The sequence below is a fragment of the Bubalus bubalis genome, chromosome 15 (genome assembly GCF_019923935.1).
Source record: "Bubalus bubalis isolate 160015118507 breed Murrah chromosome 15, NDDB_SH_1, whole genome shotgun sequence".
NCBI lineage: Eukaryota > Metazoa > Chordata > Mammalia > Artiodactyla > Bovidae > Bubalus > Bubalus bubalis.
Genome location: NC_059171.1, coordinates 61,151,723 through 61,176,568, shown reverse-complemented (window position 1 = coordinate 61,176,568; position 24,846 = coordinate 61,151,723). Strand labels below are relative to the sequence as shown.

General features: G+C 42.2%; 1 protein-coding gene across 7 annotated transcripts in view; it reads right to left on the bottom strand.

The window, feature by feature from the left end:
- PCMTD1 (protein-L-isoaspartate (D-aspartate) O-methyltransferase domain containing 1) overlaps window positions 1-24,846 on the bottom strand; it is a 48,371-nt gene that overhangs the window by 14,787 nt on the left and 8,738 nt on the right. For 2 of the 7 annotated variants that reach the window (XM_025265427.3, XM_025265425.3), the window contains exons 2-3: window positions 19,515-19,597; window positions 1,823-1,925 (exon numbers count right to left, since the gene is read on the bottom strand). Coding sequence is in view for 3 of the 7 variants with exons in the window: in XM_044928770.2 (XP_044784705.1) it covers window positions 1,823-1,925; window positions 14,383-14,689 (410 nt within the window). In the remaining 4 variants the exon portion in view is untranslated. Of the gene's footprint in view, window positions 1-1,822; window positions 1,926-14,382; window positions 14,815-19,514; window positions 19,598-20,972; window positions 21,021-23,082; window positions 23,210-24,846 lie in introns of those variants that run through there. The other 5 variants (XM_044928770.2, XM_025265426.3, XM_006063415.4 and 2 more) reach the window with 5 other exon arrangements.

The window sequence follows — 24,846 nt, the reverse complement described above, 5'->3', positions numbered from 1 at the left end:
TCCAATTGAAATAAATTAATCTAAAGCAAAATAAAGACTTTAAAGAATAACATATTTTACTGTTTGCCAGGACTATGCCCTTGTCAGCAAGACTTGTCTCCATAGATACTGTAGAGGTGCTTCCATGATTCAAAGTTCTTCCTTGAGCTTGTTCTGCCTGATTAATGACTCAAAAGTGAATTATCTGTGCCTTTATGTGTTAATACCTGAAATGTATTATTATCTAATATATTAAGATAAACCTTAACCATATGCTTTTACTAATATTATTTTCATATTTTCTAAGTTTAATTGTATTCAAATGGTCTTATGTGTATAATTTTCAACATCAAAACACTTACAATACAAATTCAATAAATTCCACAAAATTCCACAGTTCTAATAAACAATATGAAAATATCCATGCCCACATTTTAAGCACTTACCATACCACTAATTATACGACAGACAGAAATGATGAAGACACAAAGGGTACTACAACTGAATCTCAATTTCTTACAAAACAACTTGGACTAAAATCCATTTTATTTCTGCCAAACAGTATGTTTTTCTTGGAAATGGAAACAGAATATGAACCAACATGGTAAGCACTTGAAAAATGATTCAAAAATGTGAATTAAAGGTTAACTATTTATTAAGACAGAATAAGATAAAAGGACAGTGTTCAGCAAACTGGTGCAGAAGATTCCAGTGACCTGCTCAAACTCAATGGACTGATTACAGAACAAACCCAAACCCCAGCATGTGCACTCTCCCGGCTCGCTTGTCTCAGGTCTGGACACCCCTCCCACACACCCCAGCCCTCCCTCTGTACTGAGGACTGAAGCTGCAGTACAGGCTTCTGTTCCTCAGCCCACCAAGTGCCACTGCCAGGGTGTGGGAGGCAGAGGAGGGAAGCGAATGGGGGAGACATCCCAAGAGATGCCTGAACTCAGAAGAAAACCTTCAGCTCAGACCCCTGCCCACTCGTAAATCTCTCACCTCTATGGCCACGGTCATGGCCAGATCAGAGCCGAATGAGGGAGGCTCACACCCAACAAGCTGGGCTGGAACTCTGGACTGGAACTCTGGACCAAAGCTCTGTCATGTAAAGGGACTAAGTTCTAAGCTCAATTTTCATCCTTTGTTCGCCTTTCTCTGAAAATAGGACTAGCTGAGAGAAAAATGCCATCTAAATTTTTCAGCTTCACAGTACTATCCACATTACTATCACTGCTTGCTGAATTTAGGGACATGACACACCAAATAGACTTCCCTGCAAGGACCAATGCCTGTGCAGTATTTTTCCTAAGGGAAAGTAGTTCAGAACAACGGTTTTAGAAACAGATTTCTCAAAACACAGCCCTCACAGGATACAGTGATATATTTCTATGATAATTTCATTTAGCTATATTATTAAGTAACTTTATGTTTTTAAGAAAAAGTCCTCCATATGCTAAGAGGTATCACTCATATTAAATTACTATCCCCAAAGGTATAAATACAGTTGCCAAAGATTCTACGGCCAGGAACATCTTTAATTTCTATCTTCAGAAAAGGTACCTGTGTGACGTTTAACGAATGGAACAATACCCTACTAATAAATTGACAATAGCATATAATTAAAACATAAAAGTTATTTACTTGTAATCTACTATATGTTTACAGAATAAGAATTAGAACATAGTTGTCTAACTTACTTTTCTCTTGCATTTTATAGCGTGCTGATTTTTGCTGCACTCAATCAAGCCAGGATCAATGAACTAACAGTAGTAAGGAACACACGTCACTCTATCTACTTATCAAGTGCTTTCAAAGCAAAACCAAAGATATGAATACTTACTTATCAAAGCTATCACTATTTTTGATGAAGCTCTCCAGTTTTTCCTTGGCATATTCCACCACATCTGAATGAAGTTCAATCCCATGATTTATTCCAAAAGGACCTGCAATTGTAGCAGCAGCATTTATAAACATTAAGAATGCCTTTACAGAGCTCTTTTAATTTCTGTTCATTTATCTATCATAGGAGCATTTAAAGAGAACTCAAAATGTATCTGCTAGCCACAGATTTATAAAGCTATATGGAAATATATTTACATTGCTTTAAAAAAGTCAGTCATAAAGAGTTCTCTCAGGAGTGTAGTTTATCTGTCAGGACAATATTGCCAAAGAAATAATCCCATTTCTATATGAAGTTTAAGTCATTTGCCATTGTTTTCCATTTCGCCATCATAATTTACCATTATTTATCACTTGTTAAAAAGCTTTGTTAACTCTCAAATGTCTGAATCCATGGGCTGACACAGGTGTGCACCCATTGCCCAGTGAGTACTAAATTCCTCCAGGGCTGAGACCACACCCTCTGTCCCTGGAGCTCCCAGGGTCCAGGGGAGTGTGGCCACTGGGCAAAGCTGGTAGACGCTCCTGTTCCAGTGCACTTCTGACTTCTTACTTGGTATTTCTTCCTGCACACAGCCAAGGATGGGTGACCATCCAGGAATGAGGAGCAGGGGACAGTCCCGGGATGGCTCCTTCCCCAACCCTGGTCCTGGCCAAGAACATGACCACTTGGATTCCTATTTCCTAGGGCGACTGTGCTTCCTGCCTGCCCTGCGACCCCGACAGTGACACACTACCTCACCTAGTCACCTCGCTCCTCCCAGACTTCTGACACTGAGCCAATCGGGTTTTTCACTCCACGTTTCTTTTTCCAAATTTTAGTTATATTTTTATCTGACTTTGCAACTGGTCTCCCAGATAAAAGTGTGTGTGGGGGTGGGTGGGGGTGGTTGGTACATGGGTGTTATTTTTTGGTTATCTGGTACATATCTTTGGAACTACCTGAATGTGCCCCTACTGAATGCCATTAAAAACACAACATATATGGGAGTGCTACGAACCTCGAAGAACTTTAAAATAACCAAAAAATCACATTTACATTCAAATGAACGTTTTTGAATGTAGAGGAAGGGTATGAAAATACCAGCTTGTAATCTAGGAATTACCGAATTGACAAAAATTAAACCAAATGTTCAGAAACCATCTTCAAGTCGAAAGCAGATAAACCTACTATATTTCTATTGATTTGCTTTAAAAAAAAAAAAAAACTGATGCTACTTGAAAAATGTATTTAGATGAAAAGATTAAGTAAAAAGGTACTTGATCCATCATACCACGTAAGAGCATTAAATTCCTTTGCTGCTTTTATACTTTTATTAAGTTATTCTGATCAATGTAATCTTTTCACTTCTCGGTTTTTGTTTCATCAAACCATTAGCCTTTATCTGCAAATTAGAGCATCCATTCAATATTATTTAAGATCTTATAATTCCTTATTATTAACAAAGACAAACAGACAAAAATTTGAATTTTTTTTCAAAAAATAAATGAAAATGGCAAAAAAAATTAAACAGAGAAGTACATACAGTGACGTCACTTGTTAATTTAGCATTCAATCTTGAATAGTGTGAAAACTTGGACTTCCTTAAGGAAACAAAAAAGGCTAAGAAACCCTGAATAAAGTTTTGTTTTGTTGTTGTTCAGTCACTCAGTCATGTCCGACTCTTTGCAACCCATGGACTACAGCACACCAGGCTTCCATGTCCTTCACCATCTCTCAGAGTTTGCTCAAATTCATGTCCATTGAGTCAATGATGAATGATGATGATGAACAAAGTTCTCCTCATTTAAAAACCTCAAATTACACTACAATTACTTGACATTATAAACATAGTAAGGAAAATATTGCTCTAGGAAATCTAATTTCTCTTTTACCCTTTTATAGTAATCCATTGAATGTAAAACATTAAGAGACTTATATTTTCATTAAGAATCTAGTTGTATGGATGAGAGATCACTAAAAGGCCAATATTTCTAGGGTTAAAGTTTCCAATAGAACTGAATGAATAAGCACTATAAGAAAGGTGTCAAGTAAAGAATGTAGAAGTCTAGGTTGCTATTCAGTATTTCAAACTGCTTTACTAGCAGAGGGAGTCAACTTGAGTGCTCTGGATCAAAAGGGACTACATACGCTGTCACTTAAGACAGCTCTGGTCTCATTTTCCTTTTCTTGCTTTCTGCTCATATAATATCTAACACCAAAGTGGCAACTTTTAGAAATAAGGCTTAAAGTTTGCTAAGAAAATTTAAGACTTTTTCACATCACCTTGACACAAAATAAAGACAATTTCATTAACATACAATGGATTTGACAGATAAATGTACATACTATCATTAATTCTGATACAAACACCACTGATGATTTAATGGATGGACTTGTTTAATTTTAAAATAACATGGAGGTGTATCTTTATTATCACGAATAAATTAAACAGTAATTAATACACTGAAAAGAATGCACTAATAGAAGGCAGAACTTATATGGCAATGTCACCAACATCTCATTTATTTAGAATGTGATATACAAGTAGAACACATCGAGGATATGATAGAAGTGTATGTGATGCTTTTTATTACAGTTTATTTGACACCTGTATTAAACAGAACAGAAAAACAGAACATAGAAAACTGAAAAATATGCAGCTGCTTCCAAGGAAGGGGACGAAGAGGTCTGGGTGGGAAGAGGCATTTCCACCATTACACCCTGTTGTCTAAAGTGTGTCAACACAGGCATGCACAACTTTTTCAACCAAAAAGTGATGTGCTACTCAGAGATTTTTTTTTTTTTTTAAGTACACGATTTTCAAAGAAATGGATAAATAATACAAAATAATTCTAACAGAAAGGTATAAGCTGTCACTGGAGAAAATGAAAAAGGCATGCAAAAGCAAAGCCTAAGACCTCCTACATCATCTAACATGATGTTAGCATGAATCTGACTGCACTGAGCAGATTCCAACGTTACTCTGTATGTGCCAATGGGAAGAGATCTTTCTAGAAATAATAAAAGTTTAATTTCTGTCATACAATTTTTTTAACTTTAAAAACCCTGTCATATAATTTAAAAAAAAAAAAAAAAAATCAAAGTACTAACAGTTGACCACTATCTTTAATAGCTAAGTTTTGAAAGAGAAACTTATACAGAAGTCAACATTAATTAAGACAAATACAATTATTAGAAAAACCTAGATACTCTATATTAGAAATTATTTTTAAGGCTGGCAAAAGTTCATTTACTAAGAGCAGTAACAAATACAATAAAATGTCAATATAATAATAAGCTCTAGAGAATGTTTTTCTTTTGTGGTACTTGAATTAGCTTATTTATCACCTTCCAGTTAGTCAATAATCAGAACTTATTAAAGGTCACCTATTATTATGTCTAGGTATCAGGAGTCTATCAACACCTCCATTTCTCATCTATATACCCCTTCCTCCACTCCTCTCTGAAGTACCAGAAAGGTGACAGAGTGTGGCGTGCAGGTGGAAGGCTGCCCTGGCAGGCGTGGGAACCTGGCATGAGCCGAGGACGCCGTGCCCTCCGTCCTTTGTGGAGAGCTAATCTGTGGAACAGCCTTAGCAAGACCACTTCACAGCACACGGTACGTGACTAGAGGAGCCCTCAAGATGCACTTACTCAGTCACTGGGGCAGGTGGAGGGGGCCGGGGGGTGCAGGGGGAGACACAGCAGATTCAAGGCCAGTGCCTCAGTTTCCAACTCTGGCTCCTACAGCTGCAGTCAGACCAGTCACGTTCCCCGTGAGGTCCTTTCTACTGTGTGAAATGGGTCTGTGGGAAATCACCTAAATGATGTCAGGGTCTTTCATACCATAAAATACAAGACGGCTACAAATCACCAAAAATTCAAGCATGCTCTCTTTGGGAATACTATGTTAATCACAGCACCAAAACCGCAGCCTGTTTATAAGTGGTTCTCTACCCTGACTGCACATTAGAATAACCTGGGAATTTTTAAATTAAATGTAAAAGTAGATTAAATTTATTCTGATTTAAACTGTGAACAGGGGCAGGGAGTCCCTCAGGGAGGGGCCCAGGCACTGCAGGTGACCCTAACTGGCATCTTTGTGATCACACTATCCACACTCCCCTCATTACTGCAGTGCCCAACCTAAATGTGTGTTTAAATCTCTTTGGACTATCAGATCTGTGCTCTCTTGGGTAAAATGACATAGAGAGATAACCACCACAAAAAAAAAAAAAAAAGAGAGAGAGAGAGAGAGAGAACCACCACAAATAAAAGCATCAGGATAAAACTAAGTATTTACCACAAGAGGGAGTAAGTGAACCAGTTATTTGGTTTCTAGGAAACTAGTGTAAAGTTTCTCAGCAAGAATTAAAACATACAGTCATCCTTTGGTATATGGGGATTGGGGGAGAATGGTGGGGGGCTGACTCTAGGACCAGACCCTGAAAATACCAAAATCTATGGACTGTGGACACACAGGTCCCTTGTATAAATGGAAGTAGTATTTGCATATATGACCTGCACATCTGTACATCCTCCCCTGTCTCAACTACTCAATACCCAATACAACGTAAATGTGAATGTTATGCATACAGTTGTAAATACAATGTAAATGCTATGTATACAGTTGCCAGAATGTGATAAATTCAAGTTTTGCTTGGCAGATGAATCCTCAAACCCTGGATATGGAAGGTCAACTATATATGGAAAAACACCCTTAAATAAACTGCAATGATACTTCGTTACTAATTCCGGGCATCTTTGGGAAGATTCAGGAGTAACTTTATAAGGATTCAGAGACAGTAGTAACAGATGGAGAGCAGACATGAGCAGGTCTCTTTCTGAGAACACCCTGCCAGTGTAGTGCAAAGAGACAAAGCAGTACAAAGGGGGACAAAGGAATGAGGAATAAAATGAATCAGCCAAAGATTAAGGAATCATAACCAAATTAAGAGAAACTTACTAAGATACACCTATTTTCCTATGGTTACTCCAATTGATTATATGATGCTAAAAAAGCATATTAACAAAAGCACTGTCGAACGTTTACTCAATCTTGCCACGTTAAAGCTTCAAATTCTTTGGCTAGCAGGGCACACCTAAGACTAGAAACCTGCTCTCTAGGTTTGTCATTGGCCTTGTGAGGCAAGTTTTGCAATTAAAGAGGAAGTTCCAGTCCTGTGGGCTTCCCTCAGCTTATGGATAGAAGTGCTGGTTCCCCAGGTGGCTCAGCAGTAAAGAATCCATCTGCCACTCGCTGCAGGGTCGGGATCCTGGGTCGATCCCTGGGTCAGGAAGATCCCCTGGAGGAGAAAATGGCAACCCGCTCCAATATTCTTTCCATGGACAGAGGAGCCTGGCGGGCTACAGTCCGTGGGATCACAAAAGAGTTGGACATGACTTAGTGACTAAACAACACTCAAATCTGAAAAATATGTTTAACAAAATCTGAAAAGGTTGGTTTAAACAATTATGGACCACAGGCTCAAGGCCCAAAGTAAAATGCATTCCTAAAATGTCAAACTATCAAGAACAGACGTCAGAACCAGCTGCTTTAGATACCTCCACCCAGTGGGCTGATAATACCCACCAAGTCTAACGTGGCTGAGTAATTTACAACTGCAACTCACATGTCTACACTGGAACATTACACCAAAGCAAAGTCAGTAAACTGAGGTGTGCTCAACTATAACATAACAGAACATGGTTTAAAAGGCAATGTAAACAGCGTTCAGTATCAGTCCTCTTCCCCTGGAAGCCATTTCATCAGCTCTTTCGCTGCACTGTGTATTCACCTGCAAAAGACACTCCAGGGCCAATGCATGTGATCAAGTCACAAGTAACCAAGACACATCGATACTCAACAACTATTTCCTGACCTAAAGGAAGAACAGCCAACAAAACTGACTCAATGCTCCTGCTGCTGGTTTGGAAATAACACGCACGATATGTGGGATGTCTTCTGCACAGCTGTATGCTCAGCAGCTCGCACAAAGGCACACATAACAAATACTCTTTGAAGAAAGATAAATGTACATAAAGGGAGCTATGGTCCCAAATTTTAAAAGGTTTACAAGTAAGACTGAGGCCAATCATCTATACAAAGCATAAAAATGTGTATTTTTCGTATCTTTATAAGTATACTGGCAAAAAACCACGTGTCACATCTATTTCATCACAGAATGAGGCACTGTACAGAAGTACATCTTACACAGAAAAGTATATTCCATTCAAAATAAATTTCTTATTAATTTTAGCGGCTTGCTAGAAATCTTCTAAGATGCAATGCATATTTTTCTTCATGTACCTAAGAATATTCTTCTGATTTCAAGTCAACCATCATCCCCATAAACATTAAATTGAGTCTATGCAGAAGCGGAGGTGTTCCCAGGGCTCCATACGCTGTCCTTCAAGTGGGGAGGGCAACCAGACAAAGTGGAGGAGAGGCAGGTAAGGAAAATCTTTAAAAGTACGCCTTTTGATTCTTTTGGATTATTTAACTCAGTGAACGTATTGCCTATTCCACCAAATATAATTAGAGAGAAGAGAGAGTGGTGTTCAGGTTTCTGCCTTGAGTCACCAATGGATACACAGGTGGCAGAAGCCAACCTCAACTGCTCTGGTGCGTGGCTAGGGTGAGGAAGGGTCACTCGAGGTGGAGACAGGTTGAACTTTCAGAATCTCGTGCACACTGAAGAAGAGATATGCAGTAAGCACAGGAAAATCAAGTATCCAGTTTGTTGGTCAGCTTGGAAGATGCAGTGTCCACAGCTCCGCAGACAGACCTGGTGCTGGAAACCTGTGAATCCTCTGCACGTGGAGGTAACCTGAAGACAGAAGAGGAGCCGCCCTTCACCACAGGCTGAAGGCAAAGAAGCTTCCACAACAGGCTAAAGTAAGTGTCTATAAAGGAAACGCAAAGAGGAGTGAAATCCATCGAAAGAATCTTTGCAGGCAGAAGGCATGGGACGGTGGCCAGGCTGATGCTGCAGGAGCCGCCCACACAGGGTGTGAAGGCCAGTGCAGGCGCAGCCCTGCGACACAGGTAAGCCGCTCACATGGGCGCCAGCCAGCACATCTCAGCCCAGGAAAGACTGAGGAGACAGCTGAGGCCACGGAGCCCGCTCCAGAGTAGTGACTCACTGGAAGCTGGAGAGTCACAAATTATTTCACACAGACACACAAACTCAGAAAGGTTTAGTCATTTTCTGAAGCATCCAGTCAGTACTCATTATTTGTGGTAGTTTATGTTCTATCAAGTCCAGAAAAACAATATGCAAATAGCTTCAGGGGAAGAGTGTGTATATACTACACATATATACCTACCTCAAACAGACAACAATGTTCAGTCCTAAGAATTCACCCTAGAAGAGTCTGTTTTCTTTTATGAAAGAAATGAGCTCCAGAAGAAACTGGCCCAGCACCAGAGTTGTTTGCACCACGCTACGAGTGCATCCTCTGGCCACCGCCCTGAGACATGAGCAGGACTGCACCCCTGACCTGGCCCAGGGGCACCATGTCCACAGAGCAACTCACTCTGTCCCCCCTCCCAGAACACATGCACCAGTGACGAATACTGATGTGAGGGTTACAGACACACTTCAGCAAGGAAGCAAATGCACAAATACAGCTCAACTGTGCTCAGCTGACAGATAATGCAGATGGGGGGAGTTAAGCCTGAAAGTAAAAACTCAAGACGCTTCATGATGCCAAGAGATCCACCTGACACCCTTCACAGCACTGAAGGAACTGCCTTTCAACCTCTAAGGAAATATACTCAAATTACTGTAAAAATTTGCAAAATTTCTAAAACATGTGTGTGTGTGTGTGCATGCTCAGTCTGCCCGTCTCTCTGCAATCCCATGGACTATACAGCACACCAGACTCCTACATCCATGGGATTTCCCACAGGCAGAATACAAGGATGGGTTGCTATTTCCTCCTCCAGGGTATCTGCCCAAACCAGGGACCAAACCTGAATCTCCTGCAGCTCCTGCACTGGCAGGCGGATTCTTTATCACTGAGCCACCTAGGAAGTCCCTGATGCAGGGTCAGTCAAGTCAAAGTCACTCAGTCGTGTCCGACTCTTGCGACCCCATGGACTCGCCCGCCAGAGAGCCCGCCAGGTTCCTCTGTCCATCGGATTCTCCAGGCGAGAATACTGGAGTGGGTTGCCTTTTCCTTCCGGGTATACAGACAGAAAAAAGATGCACAGAAGCCCAACTAGGACTAAAAAGAAATGGTTTAAATGGTAAGGAGCTTTATTTCAGAAAATCTTAGTAGCCTAAAGGAAGGGTTCTTTTCAAAATAGATTTACTCACAGCCCAAAATAAAGCACATACCAAGAATAGTCTTTGTAATTCCTTTAAAAAAAAAAAAAAAAGTAGGGTAAAAAGATAGAGGGAAAACTGAAGTTTGGCTTAATGCAGAGAAGAAAATCTGCCTTAGAGAGAACCATGGAAACCTGCAGAACTGTGCTCCGTCCAGAAAAAAAGGGATAGGGCAAAGGAGGCTCTGGATCTCCCTCACTCTCGGGCCTCGAGGGGGGCATGAGAGTTTTCTAAAGGGGTGCTTAAAAGGAAATGAAGAGAGATTTGAAAATCATACTTCTGAAAAAGGGCTTGTACTTAAAAGAACACTTACAACTCATTAATAATAAGGATGCCAACAATGTAATTTAAAAATGGAGCAAAGAGCTGAATAGACATTTCACCAAAGAGAGAGGAATGACCAAAAATCATAGGAACATAACGCTCCACATCATTAGTCATCAGGGAGGTACAAGTTTAAACCACAAGATACCATGTTATGCCCACGAAGATGCTATTTAAAATAAAACAAAACACCACCAGTGAAGATATGGAGAAACTGGAACCTCATACATTGTTGGTGGGAATAGAAAATGGTGCAGCCACTCCAGAAAAGTTTGGCAAGTTCTTAAAAAGTTAAACACAAACTTACCATACAGTCCAGCAATCTCACTCCTAGGAATCCACCTGAGAGAAATGAAAATGGATGTCTCCACCAAGTCTTACACATGAATGTTCACATCAGCATCATTCAAAACAGACATCAAGTGGTGAAAGAACAAACAAAATGTGGTCTACCCACACAACACAATATTGCTCAGCCACCAAGAGGAATGGAGCAATGATACATGTCACAGCATGGGTGAACCCTGAAAATCTAACACTCAGGGAAAGCAAGCATACAGAAAGATCATATGCTACATGATCCCACTGGCATGAAATGCACAGAAAAGGAAAACCTAGAGACAGCAAAGAGGCAAGCGGCTGCCAGGGGCTGGGGGAGGGAATCTTCATGGGGTGATGGAAGGGCTCTCAAAATGGATTACCTTCATCAATGAAGGACTAGATTCTCTGTGACAGTTCATAGGAAGACTCTTAGAATATGAATGTATCTTCAACTGGAAACTAAACAAGTTATCTGAAATGAGGTACAATTTAGAACTTGGAATCATCCACCTTCTCTGTGTGGGGCAAAAATAAATTCCATTTATGAATAACTGCTTCAAGTGTACTTTAATCATGAAAAATCTCCTGAAGTGAGGATAAACCTAACCCTCTCACCGAACAAGAGCTCTCAAGACTGCAAGGTAGCGATTCCCCAAAAGGCCTCCTCCGCAGACCCCCACTCTCCCCGCCTTAGCCTGGACCCCCAGATTACACCGGCATGTCCCTGGATGAGAGCTGCTGTTGCCAGGGAGCACCTGTCACCCTCGTCTTGTGACTGAAGGGCAGTGCTGAGTGCCAGGGTGCTAGCAGAACTTAGTAAGACAAGGTCATGGGAAGCACCAGGACCCAGCCTGAGGCACCACACTCAAATAATTACAGGGAGCATGTAAGCACCCTCCTCTGGAGTGAGTGCTAAGTGATTTCTGTGGATGTGTCCCCTCCTTGATTTAATTAAATGCTCAAGAAACACAAACCAAACAAGGGGAGCAGCAGAAAAATGATTAGCTTCTCAGAAGATGGAGAGATCCAAGATTAACTGTAATCACAGTTTTACAGGCTCTGTTCTTCCTTTCCTTTTAAAAAGTTTTTATCTTTCTCATCAAATACTTTCCTCATCAAAAGGAGAGAAATTATACCTTGATCTTGACTGCAGGAACACACACAGACAAATCCCCGAACAATATCCAGTAAAGGTGGTCATGCCTGTGACTGAACACTTGTGACTCCCTGGAGCCTGGGAGCAGGAGGAGATGTCCTCCCTGTGGACTGCCACACAAGGGTCTGTGTTTCCACACTGCCTTCAGGTTGGAGGAAACATTCCAGACACAATAAATTAACGCATATACATGGAATCTAGAAAAACAGTACTGATGAACCTATTTGCAGGACAGGAATGGAGATGCACACACAGAGAATGGACTTGTGGACATAGCAGGCAAAGGAGAGGGTGGGACAAATTAAGAAAAGTGGCACTGACATACACACACTACCATGTGTAAAACAGACAGCTAGCGGAAAGCTGCTGAATAACACAGTGAGCCCAGCCTGGCGCTCTGTGACGTCCTAGAGGGCTGAGATGAGGTGTGGAAAGCTCAAGAGGGAGGGGATATGTGTACAATTATTGCTGATTCATGCTGTTGTACTGCAAAAACCAAAAGAACGTTGTAAAGCAATTTCCCTCCAATTAAAAAAAAAGTCAATAAAGTTGGCGGCTGGCCCACAAAAGCAGCTAGCCCCAGGAAGCCCACTTCTTAGGGACCAGGACTAGGGAATGGATTGAGTCAGCAAGGCTGCTAACTGTGATTCCTTTTCTCTCCGCCAGGCCTTTGGCTAAACTCCCGCCTGCAGCAGGAGCCAGCTAACCAGCTGGAGGAGCAGAACACTTATCTGAGGCTGGACTCGAGCCCTAGTGGCCAGAGCTGGTAAAGAAGCACACTGGCTCAAAGACAGCAAGCCCACTTTGGGAAGAAGCTCTCTCTACCACTCCACTCTGCTCCTTGGATTTGGAGATCCTCTCAAACCCTGAATCCCTTTTCTAGAGGCTCTCATGATACAAGAGTTGGATTTCTGGGATTCCCAACCTGATGAAAATGCTATCTCAGAATCACAGAGATCACCAAATGTAAATGCAAACTGCTTAACTTCTCTCTGGGCAAAAATGAATAATGTCACCTTTCTGACCAGTTACTACATATCAGGAACTGACTCCGTAGTTAGATAAACAGGCTTCTTTTTAAGTGAAACAACTGCAGGCTCCGTGACTGGGAGAGAAAATGTAGACACCCAGCACACAGCAATGGGATTTCAGGCTTGAAAACACCTGAAGCTATACGATGTGAGCACATAATTTACTGTCCAAACTGGGACACTTTGGCAACAAAAAGGACATTACTAATACTGACGCTAGGATAATCAAAAAAAATCAGGACTGCTTAGTCACAGGGGCATCACAGTCATTTCTTTAAAGTCCTCCAATGATTCCCCAGCACTCCAGAGTGAACTATAAGCCACAGCCTCGACCTTGTAACCTGGGACGACACCTCAGCCACAGGAAACATCACACGGGATAAGAACCGCTCACTTCCTGTCTCTCCACCCCCGCCAGTCTAGTCTGCAAACCCCAGGGCAAGTCTGTGTCACATGCGCCTTGGTGTTGCACCTTGATGCCTGTCACGTGGTGGTGCCCAGCAAACACCAAAGGGAGCCGTGAGCTGTGGTTGTCCATCCTCCGCCCAACGTCACCATGTCTTTCAGCAGTGTCTCCCCCGGCATGCTTTGTCCACACACAGGCTCAACTTCACAGCTCTCATCTCCTAGCTATGGGACCACAGGCAGGTCACTGAACTTCAGTGACTCAGTTTAAACACACAGGAACCATGACAATACACACTTCACACGGTTACTGGGAACACTAAACAAGTTACTAGACCGTGTCAAGTGCTTTCAGCAATGCCAAGCCTTCATCGCGAGTACCAGGAAGCTTTGTGAAGGCAGTGCTATCTGTCCCTTCTGATTACTGCTGTTCCCTTGCTTCAGAAATAACGCTTGGCGGACACATAACGACCCACACTCTTCCCCCTCTTCCCCGCCCTGAGTCCTGTGCTTTGCCCCAGCAGTGCCACATCTTCTGCCCCCCACAGGGTTCTAGATCCCTAACAAGTACAGCACCACCCCTTTCAGCACAGGACACCAGGGCCCACCAAACTCTCCCAGCCGCTGTCAGGATGCTTGACCTCAAGCAGGCTACGAGATGCTCCGGAGCCTCCCACCTGCCAACTGCTCAGGTGTACAGTACAGACGGTGGTTGGGGGATCAAAAACAGTTCCAAGAACTTTTCACGTCTAGCACTGAAAGCGAAGTTAACTATGGGGGTCAGGGCTGAAAATAAGAAAAGATGACTACTCTGACCTTAAGGAAGGAAGGAACTACTTTGAGCATTCAAACATATGCTGTACACAAAGTTATAAACCCTGTAAATCAGAAACAGCAGTACAAACTCAGCTTACTTTTTAAAAAAGAATTTTACAAAAATAAAATTACCTAAAATTAAGCCCACCATTGTACTTAAATATCCGGTTCCACTTCCCAGGTTAAGAAAAGACAATCCTGGTTGAAGTTTCAATGCTTCCATAACTTCAGAATAAATGCAAGGTGCTGACAAGTGTATGTTGCCATGCTTCCAGGCTAAGTCTTTGTACGCATTGTCTCGGTAGCCTTCCAAATAGTAATCTCCGCGATCAATCGCTCTGAAGGCTTGCTCCACTCTTTCAGTGCGGATATACTGGGCTTCTTTTAAGTTATCAATTAAGTCATCATTATCTTCCCCAGCACTCACAGCTCCTCCCATGATAGTATTCAAATCAAACCATAAATTTTAAACTGTAATAAAATTAGCAGAAATGGCTTCCAATAATGTAGTTTGGTTTTGTTTTCCTTTTAATATTGCACTTGATTTCCAAAAATAAATTAATCCTGAAAGGGAAGAATAAAAATAAACAGGTTTAAATGAATGCTCAAAAGAAAAGTAATTCTAGTTTATTAAATATATAATAGTCATTATAACTAACGACCACTTCTCAGACATAGTCTCTTCCAGGCACAGAGTTAAACTCCTTAAATATAGTATTTATTCTTAAAACCACCACAAAGGGTAGCTTAAGTGTGATCTCATCTCTCCAGAGAGGAAACCTGGGACACAGAAGAGTTAAGTCACCTCATCTTGTGAGGCCCAGTATAGCAGCCACAGGTCACACAGGGCTGCCTAGACATAGGCTGATTAAAACTAAATACACCTAAAAATCCAGCCAGTCACACCAGCCACACTCCAAGTGCTGAACAGCCCCACGTGACCAGTGGCTGCCATAGAGGACAATGCTGCTCTGGAAGGTGATGCTGCTGGGGTGAGGTCCCTGCTGGTCTAGACTTCAGAGACCATGCTCGTCATCACTGAGTCACATGGACTTCTACAGAGTGTGGAAAGCCTAGATAAATATGCACGTGTTACTTCATTTAAAATTCCTAAACAATCCATTAACAATTCCTAAACACACCACATAAATTCAAAATGTTAACAGAAGAACGTATTACCTAATCACTGAATACAAAACGGAACTTAAAAAGAGACTCACATATTTAAAATGTGTGTGTATTTAAATCTATATATATATATATATATATATACACATACATATATACATACATATACAACTATTAAGATTTTCTTTGGTAAATTCTGTCATGATGAGACCACAAACTTTGTTAACAACCTTTAATAGTTTAAGCACTAGAACATAAGTTATACACACACGCGTACAACAACTTCTTTAACAAACTCAGCATAGTTGAATGGAAACGTTAAGTACAACTTGTTAAAATAAGAATTTCAATACGGAATACACAATTTAAGCTTTATTCAACAAGTTAATAAGCAAACTCATATATCAATTAAATTCTGAATTAATAAATCAGGTAAGGGGGAAAGTGAGAAATGAAATAGCCATGGCCAAAAACAAGCGTTCTGACGCACACTCTGGCCAGGAACTGGAGAAGAGAGAAGCAGTGAGAGGAGCAGGGTCCCTCACCAGCAGGCTGCCCCACTGCCTGAGCCCCTCTTGTCTTCTCCTACTTCCCCCACTCTGAGAGTCTGATCATAAACTCCCCTCTACTGAAAAATGAACAAACTGGAGGTTCTGCATACAATTTCAGAAGGCTCCTGAATTCCCAGAGGCCCCTGAGTCCACTGCAGCGTAGGAACATCTACTACAGGTGACAGTAAGTAACTTAAATTGCTCAGTCATGTCCAACTCATCGCGACCCCATGGACGGTAGCCTACCAGGCTCCTCTGTCCATGGGATTTTCCAGGCACAAGTACTGGAGTGGGGTGCCATTTCCTTCTCCAGGGCATCTTCCCAAGCCAGGGATCAAACCCGGGTCTCCAGCATTGCAGGCAGATGCTTTACCGACTGAGCCACCAGGGAAGCCCTTTCAGGTGACAGTAAGTCAAGTATTAACACGGGAAATTACATTTCCATTTAGAAAGTGCAGGGCATCTGTGTTTCAGATCTACGGCTACAGGCCTGAGACACAGGCACTCAGATGGCTGGAGAGAACACCACCTTGTCACCCAGGTGCACCACACACTGTGGAAGCAGACTTCCCTGACTCCTTTCCCTCTAGTCTGGTAGGAAAGACAAACAGATCTGAACAGAAAGCTCAAAGGGTAATGCAGGAGGAAGTCAGGAAAGGCTTCCTGGAATATAAGGTACAACCTGCTATGATGCATGTTTCTTTAACACAAATGAAAGTTACTTAGTTGCTCAGTCATGTCCAACTCTTTGCCTGTGGACTGTCTCTGTGGACTGTAGCCCGCCAGGCTCTTCTGTTCACGGAATTCTTCGGGCAAGAATACTGAAGTAGGTTGCCATTTCCTTTTCCCAGGGATCTTCCCAACCCAGGGATTGAACCCAGGTCTCCTGCATTGCAGGCAGATTCTTTACTGTTTGAGCCACCAGAGAATCCCAACACACAAATGAGCTTCCGTTCAACAGAGTAATGACGTGGAGATAAAGATGAAGGTGTGGTGGTCACAATATATGTGCATGTTCTGAAGTGACAGGAAGGGACAAGCTTCCACACTTTAGGGCCACACCTCAGCAGCTTATGAAAACTTGCAACAAAAAGCTGAGAATAGAGTACCTTCCTGTAAGACAGTGAGACAGTATCTTCAAGTGATCCGGAGGACTGTGCACACAGATGAAAAAACGCTAAGACATTTCCATGAATTAAAACAGACTGCTGCTGCTGCTGCTGCTGCTGAGTGACTTCAGTCGTGTCCGACTCTGTGCGACCCCATAGACAGCAGCCCACCAGGCTCCCCCGTCCCTAGGATTCTCCAGGCAAGAACACCGGAGTGGGTTGCCATTTCCTTCTCCAGTGCATGAAAGTGAAAAGTCAAAGTGAAGTCACTCAGTCATGTCCGACTCTTAGCAACCCCATGGACTGCAGCCCAACAGGCTCCTCTGTCCATTGGATTTTCCAGGCAAGAGTATTGGAGTGGGGTGCCACTGCCTTCTCCGTAAAACAGACTAATGAAGGCTATAACCAGGTTTAGATTTTTTAATTTAATAAATAAAAATGACATCTGTCTCCAAGTAAAATGATATCCAGGGCCTGAATGTCAAAGCAGGTCAAATGTCAAAGCATGGTTAAAGCAGGACCATGATCACTGGGGTTACGACTGTGGAGGACTGATTGACTAAAGCCAGGTCCAGACCCCAGCAGAGACTTAGCTGCGCTAGAAATTTTATTGAGATTGTTGTTTCTGCTGGTACAGCTGGCTGCACAGGCTTTGAATGTTACACCCAAAGCTATGCTTCCCACAAGCCCAGTTGCTTTGCAGAACAGTAGGTGTTTTCAGAGATTACAGTAGAAAACCCAAGACAGACTTCTCAGGCCCTTGAAAAGCTCTCAGAAGACCTCAAGGACTCCAGACCACATGTGGAAAACAACTGGCATAAACAATTCCAAAATCAGATGAGCACAGAAGTTACATAAGGATGTTACAGGGCACCCAGCCCAGACACAGGTGGAATGAAGAATCAGAAGAGTTGCCTGGAGAAACACAGACAGGAGAAGAAGGAAAGGTGTCTGGGGATGTAGAAGAGATGGGGGCCACATGCCCACTCAAGGCACTATACACAGCACCACGGAGCTGAGCCTGGGGAAGAAAGCAGTGCTGCTGAGGCCAGAAGAACCCGGGATCTAGGCAAGCTGGCAGGCCCCGGGACACAGAGCCTGGGCCTCAGACTGCCAGGGAAGGCTCAGAGACAGACAGGGCACACTGAGGGACTAAAACAGGATGTTAAGGGAAAACCAATACCCACCAGAAAACAAAAGGACCTTTAGAATGGGAACTCGTTATTTGGTCTGTGGAAGACAATATTTAGTATTTACATAGTAGCACCAGTGCAAACATAATTCCTTATTTAATCTGAATAGTTGTTTAACCACCCGGGGCGAATGAGAGTAGAGATGTCAAGGGGCATGGGAGCTAACCCTCTATCTGCAATGGAGAGTAAGAGCTGTCTACGCTGCACAGTTGTCTCAGTGCGCACCGTGGAGGCAGCATTCCCGTGCTCTGTGGCGGCTCCATGCCATCCCATCCCCTCTGCTGTCAGTCTCCTGAGTAGGGACAGGTGGAGCCGGGAGCTGCTGTGCTGTCGTCAAGGCCTGTAGTATCACTTAACCTTCTCAACTGTGTGCATGCATTATGTGAACAAAACTGACAAGGTAAAAATAAAGAGAGCAGTATTGATTTATTTAGAGCAGATGAAGTACAATAGAGACACACGGACAATAATTTTCTAAGGAATAAAAATACACTAAATAAAAGTATACAGCAGAAAAATCAAGGAACAGAAAAAGGTCATAATATAAATAATTTACATCACAGAGCTTCAAAGATGTCATTTATCATATACATTTTTCTGAAAAAAGTGAAAAATGAATCCTATATTACATATAAATTATATGCATAATTATTATAAATTCCATTTTATAATATTCACTGATTTGATTATAATAGTATACAAATTCATAGAAAACTTGAAAACCAAGTAAAATAAAGATTACTGATAATCCTAACCTTCAAAAAGCCACTATTATTTACTCTCTAGGCATGAATATTCTTGTTTTTTTTTAACACAATGTTAGTATTATACTGTATATATATATTTCAGACTTTCACTTGATATGTCTTAATTATTTATTCATGCCATCAAAAATACTTGCAAAATCCAAGGCCATGATATGCCACCATACAGATGCATCAAGTAGCCAATCCCCTGACTATGGAGCAAGAGATTGTAAATTGATCAGAATCAATGTACCTATGAAGAGTTTGCAAGTTAAATCTGTAGTGAATATTTTGATAATTCAACCATAATCCCCTAACTTGAAATACAGTTCATTTTTTATGAGTAAAGAAAACAGTAGTTTAAAAACCCATTACAGCAGTACGTCATGGGATGTGTTTGCCATTTAATTCTGAGGTAATTCCATCTCAATCATGCAAAGTACCAAACACAAGTCAAGAGACCAAGGTCCAGCCTTGACCCCAGTGACGACTTTGCTGTATGGCTCTAGGCATCCCTCCAGGACATCATTTCCTCACCTGTGAAATGAAGAGGCTAAATTCTCTGATTCCTAAGGTTCCCCAGGGCTCTGACTTCTCTGCTAGTTGGGCATCGGTTAAACCTGCATTTGAACACAACTGAGTTTTAGTTATCTAGGAATGAGTATTCTTATCTCAGCGTTTCTGTTACTTCAATCACAATTTTTTCTGCTTCCCTTCTGCCATTTTCTGTAACACAGAAAAAAAGTTTTAGGGGTGTTCAAGTCCTACATTAAACATAAAAGCAAAATAAGGACTCTGAGAACAAGAAGAAAAGATGAAGGCAGAAAGGGACAAAATGTAGAATAAAGGACTGAATAGTTTAAGGAAGCAGTCACCTATACTCCTAGAGCACAATCTCACCCCGCAGCCTTTTCTCTCTAGGATGTGTCTGGCATGGAAGAACAGAGGGCACATTCACAGAAGCTCACCTGACATGATTCGTAAGTGCTCCAAAGGTTGCTTGCTATTCTTTCAAAATCAGATCTGCAACTGGAATGTATATGGTTGAGGGGAAGAACTACTGGTGGCGCAGTTTAATACTATGATGTCTTTCAGGCAGCTCAGGGATGTTTTACAGAAGGTTAAAGACAAGTCAAAGGATGTGGGAAGCAAGCAGATGGCAGACAGATGTCGTGAAAGGGAAAGAGAACAGAATGAACACTGACTCCTCCCTCCCCTCCTGGCTCAGTGGCAAGCAGCCAATGGCAGCTCCTGTGTGCTCCTCTCTCTGCAGAGCTGGGGACAGAGAGCACCCAGCTTTGGGGGAAGAAGATGAGTGACCCACACAAAGCAGAACACACTATCTGAGGGCATGAACAAAGGACCTTTCTTTTTTGGGCCCTCAAGGATCTTGTCATGGGAGCCATGGACCAAGGTTGCTTTGAGTACGGAGGCAACCACACAGGGGAAAACCTTTTTCAATGACGACAAATAGATATCAGGGAATACAGAAAAAGAATAGGATAAGCTAGGCTTCACTACTCCATGCCAAACACTGCTGAGAACATCCACTTAACTTTACATCAATGGTAATACAAACCTTACCCTTGTTTCAGCAGTGGTAACATACACATGGGCAATTTCCTAGGCACCTACTACCTACTAAGCACTGGAGTTTATATCTTCAGCATACCTATGAAGAGGCACCAACTTTATTTTACTGAGGGGGACAGAGCTCAGAGACCACGACACAAGCTCACAGATGGCAGGGGCTGAGCCACAACTCAAATCCAGTCTGTCAAGCCATGAACCTTTCTGAAACACAACAGCTGGACCACAGGCTCTTGACCCCTCACTCAGAAGAACTTCCCATTCTCTTAGCTGAAAAGATGTTCAATTCAGCTCTCCTTCCCTCTCCTCAACCTCTCATTTCCTCCTCTTCCTGCCTTTTGGACTTTTGGTTCCAAAGAAAGATCGCATCAGAGGGAAACAAAGCATCTGATGTCATTTACTCACCACGCATCTCAGGCCAATTGTTTAACCTGTGGTCTTCAGTTTCCCTGTCTATAAAATGGGAAAAATAACCACGTCATCAAGTTGTGAAGAGTAAACAGTGAGCTACATATAAAGTTCTCAATATACACACCATGAGGGTATATCTGGTGAGCTGGATAGAACTGGAGGAATCAATGTGAACACATGATATGAGTTTACAGTATTTATGTGTACACACACACACACACACACACACCTCGTTTATGAAGGCCTAGAAGATTGGCAATGACTGCTTTTCACTCTGTCGACCTCCCCATCCGCACTGAGGGCCCTCAGGGTCCAGGCCCCGTCATCAGCAAGGACTCTGGCATCTGAGCTGCAGGTCCTCTGTTGCCAGACCTAACCATCATCCTAGGCACCCTTACAACTGTTCAAACTCCAAAGCCCCAACAACCGCACTGTCGGAATCTCTGAGGAGCTGCTCCCACTGCCCCTCCAGGTCCTCATCTCATTCTCCAAGCATGTCTTGTACCAAATCACTGACCCTTCCACCACTGTACTTAACCTTCAGGCCTTGAACTCCTATAAAAGGTCAGTCCATACATATTTTAGGATTTGCAGGCCACGAGTTCCATCACAGCTTCTGAACTGTGCTTCCAGAGCAAAGCAGCCACAACCAGCTTGTAAGTTAAAACAGGGTGGCTGTGTTCCAGAAGGTTGATTTATGGACACTTGAAACCTGATTACATACAATTTTCACATCATAAAACATTACCCTTTTTCTGGTTTTTTTCCAACCATTTAAAAATGTAAACATGATTCTTAGTTTGCAGGCTACACATAACTGCTGGCCCAGTTTAACCCATGGGTCAGTTTGCTGACACCTGTCAGGACCACTCTCTTCCCAAACCAACAGGCCCCACAAATAATGCTTCCTTCTCATGCTCTCCTGTTCCTCTCAGCTCCTCACCCTAACTTTCTGCCTCACTCCTCTTGCGGACTCCTGACCTTGGACAGTCCGGTCATCTCTTGGCAGGCTCCCCAGCTCAGCGGGGGTCCCTGCACCCAGTTCCCTCAGCAGCCCCCATGGGCATCTGGTGAAAACCGGCCTCTGGTGAAACAGATCTCAGTGAACATCTCTGCCTGGTACCCCAGAGAGCAGATTGCTGTCGACTTGATCAAGGAGGCACCACAACAACTTCTCTGCTGTCTGCCTGCTTTCTTTGGCTTATGGCCCTTTCCTCTGTCTCCAAGCAGCCCCATCAGGCTGAGATCTCACTGTGCCTCCTCCTTCCACTTTTAAGGAACCCTGTGATTACACTGGGCCCATCAGAGTAATACCTATATTACTCTCCCCATCTTAAAGTATATATACTCTCCCAATCTTAAAGTCAGCTAATCAGCAACCTTAATTCCCCTTGGCCATACAAGATGACATTGTGACAGGGCACAGGAATTAACATAAGAACATCTTGGGGAAGGAGGCATTACCTGTCTGCCATACGACCCAAACTCTATAGTAGAACGCTGATCCATGGGGAATTAAATCTGTACACTTGGGGACTGAATCCATTCCCACCTATTACTCACCCAAGATACAGGAAAAGAAACAAGAGATCACAGTATAATCAGTGGCAAGAGATTTGCTCATGTTCCTTTACAGAACTTGGAATTCACTTAAGTATAAGGCATGATCATGTGAAGACAATCTAAAGGCCTCTGAAACAATAACAACTATACCACACAATAACTGCACGAGGACTTTAAAGGTGACCCTGAAATTCCACTTGATGTACAGACTGTAAACACTACAACAAATAAAACCATCAATGTTTTGCTTTGGTTATTCTTAAGCCATGTATCATTTTTTTCTTATAAAAGACAATGTATGCCCAGCCCTAAGCCTTGAGAATTATCACAAAAAAACTTTAGCATTCCTAATATATTACACCATTGGGAGAAACTGTGCTCAAGCTTAAAACCACTTAGGGCACCAATCTGCTTCATTCCTGACCTTGCTTTTAGGACAGTGGGAAGCCACTACACAGATTCTGAGTGCTGACAGAAAGTAAGGGCAGCATGATTAAGACCCCGTATGTGAGAGTTGGCACCTTTTCTCAGTTGCTGGTACCTTTCAGGTTATTTGCAGCACATTCAGAACTGTCCAAACTTGAATGCAGTATGACCCAGGTTGGCCGCAAGAGGGAGCACGCTTTTAAGAACACACTGCCCTGCAGGTGGTGCTTTGTGTGTTACCACTAAAAATGAATGGAAAGATGCGTGAGCAAAAAGGATATTAAGACAATTAAGAGCAGAACTTGATTTTAATAACACTCTGCACAACAGAGCAATTAATGGATATAAAAAGAAGCAAGCAGACACTGAACTTTATAAATAAGCTTTGAACTAAGTGAGAAAAAGGCCCAGAATCAAACATATTTATGAAGGTCTAAACTCCTGGCCTTTACCTTAACACTTACCATGAACCTTATTATCAACTATACTCTTTATTAAGAATCAAATAAAATGTACATACTCAAATTTAGTAAAATTCATTTTCTCTAACACCACAGACAGCCAAAAGAACTAATGCTACAGATAACTGAAAGATAGTTCTTTAAGCTTCAAAGAGTAAAATATATTGATGAAAGTCTTTCTACGGTGTGACAGTTCCACAATCTTAGAAAATATCCAATATAAGTCAACATTTCTTGATGGTCCCAGATCATTACCAAAAACATCGGTGACAACGGTATGTTAGGAACACCTCAGGGACTAACGCATGCAGGACACATGCTCCACAGTTTAGAATTCTGTCTTTCCCTTTCGCTGTAGGAATTTCTCGTTTCTTGTTGACCAGATGACTCAAATTTGCTATTTTACACATGACCATGTAGACCTGATATGGCTCCAGAATCACCGCTCTCCTGGCTCCTCCAAGGCTCTCTCTCCTTTCACTTCTGACTCCACCCACACAATACTGATGATGTGAGACTGCTCCCAGGCCTGGCCTCTCATTTAAATGGACACTACTGCTATGTGCGGTCTCATAATCTCTGAATAGCGTGTGACTCCTGTTACTGTTTAACTTCTAAGTCATGTCCAACTCTTTGGGACCCCATGAACTGTAGCCCACCAGGCTCCTCTGTCCATGGAATTTCCCAGGCAAGAATACTGGAAATTCCTACTCCAGGGGATCTTCCCAACCCAGGGATTGAACCCATGTCTCCTGCATTGGCAGGTGGTTCTTTACCACTGAGCCACAGCGTGAGGTTCCATAATCTTTGAAAAGTAGTATGTGACTCCTAAAACATTATTATCTTTATCATTAGTGCAACTGTCATTAGCTGAGCACTTATTGTATATTAAGCTTTAGCATTTTTATGTACGTTAACTCAAAACTCTATGTAACAGTATTACTTCTAAGGAAAGGGGTTACCCAACTTGCTTAGGAGACAGAAAAGGCTTTGAGTTCAAGATCTATTCTTACATCAAGCCCTTTGTTCTTGAAGACTGCAGATCATTTCACAGGAAAGAAAACAAGACTCAGGACAAGGAAGTAACTCTGAGTCTCAATTCCTGCATCTATAAAAATGAGACTAGTTGATACTTGCCAGACAAGATCCTCTTTGACAAGGCTGTTGGAAAGATTAAATAAATACTTACATGAAAGTGTGAAAATGTTAAAGCACCAAAATATTAGCATCTCATATTGCATAGCTCCCAGATATGGTTTCCAGGTGGCTCAGTGGTAAAGAAACTGCCTGCGATGCAGGAGACCCAGGTTCAACCCCTGGGTCAGGAATATCCCTTGAAGAAGGAAATGGAAACCCTCTCCAGTATTTTTGCCTGGAGAATCCCATGGGCAGAGGAGCCTGATGAGCTACAGTCCAAG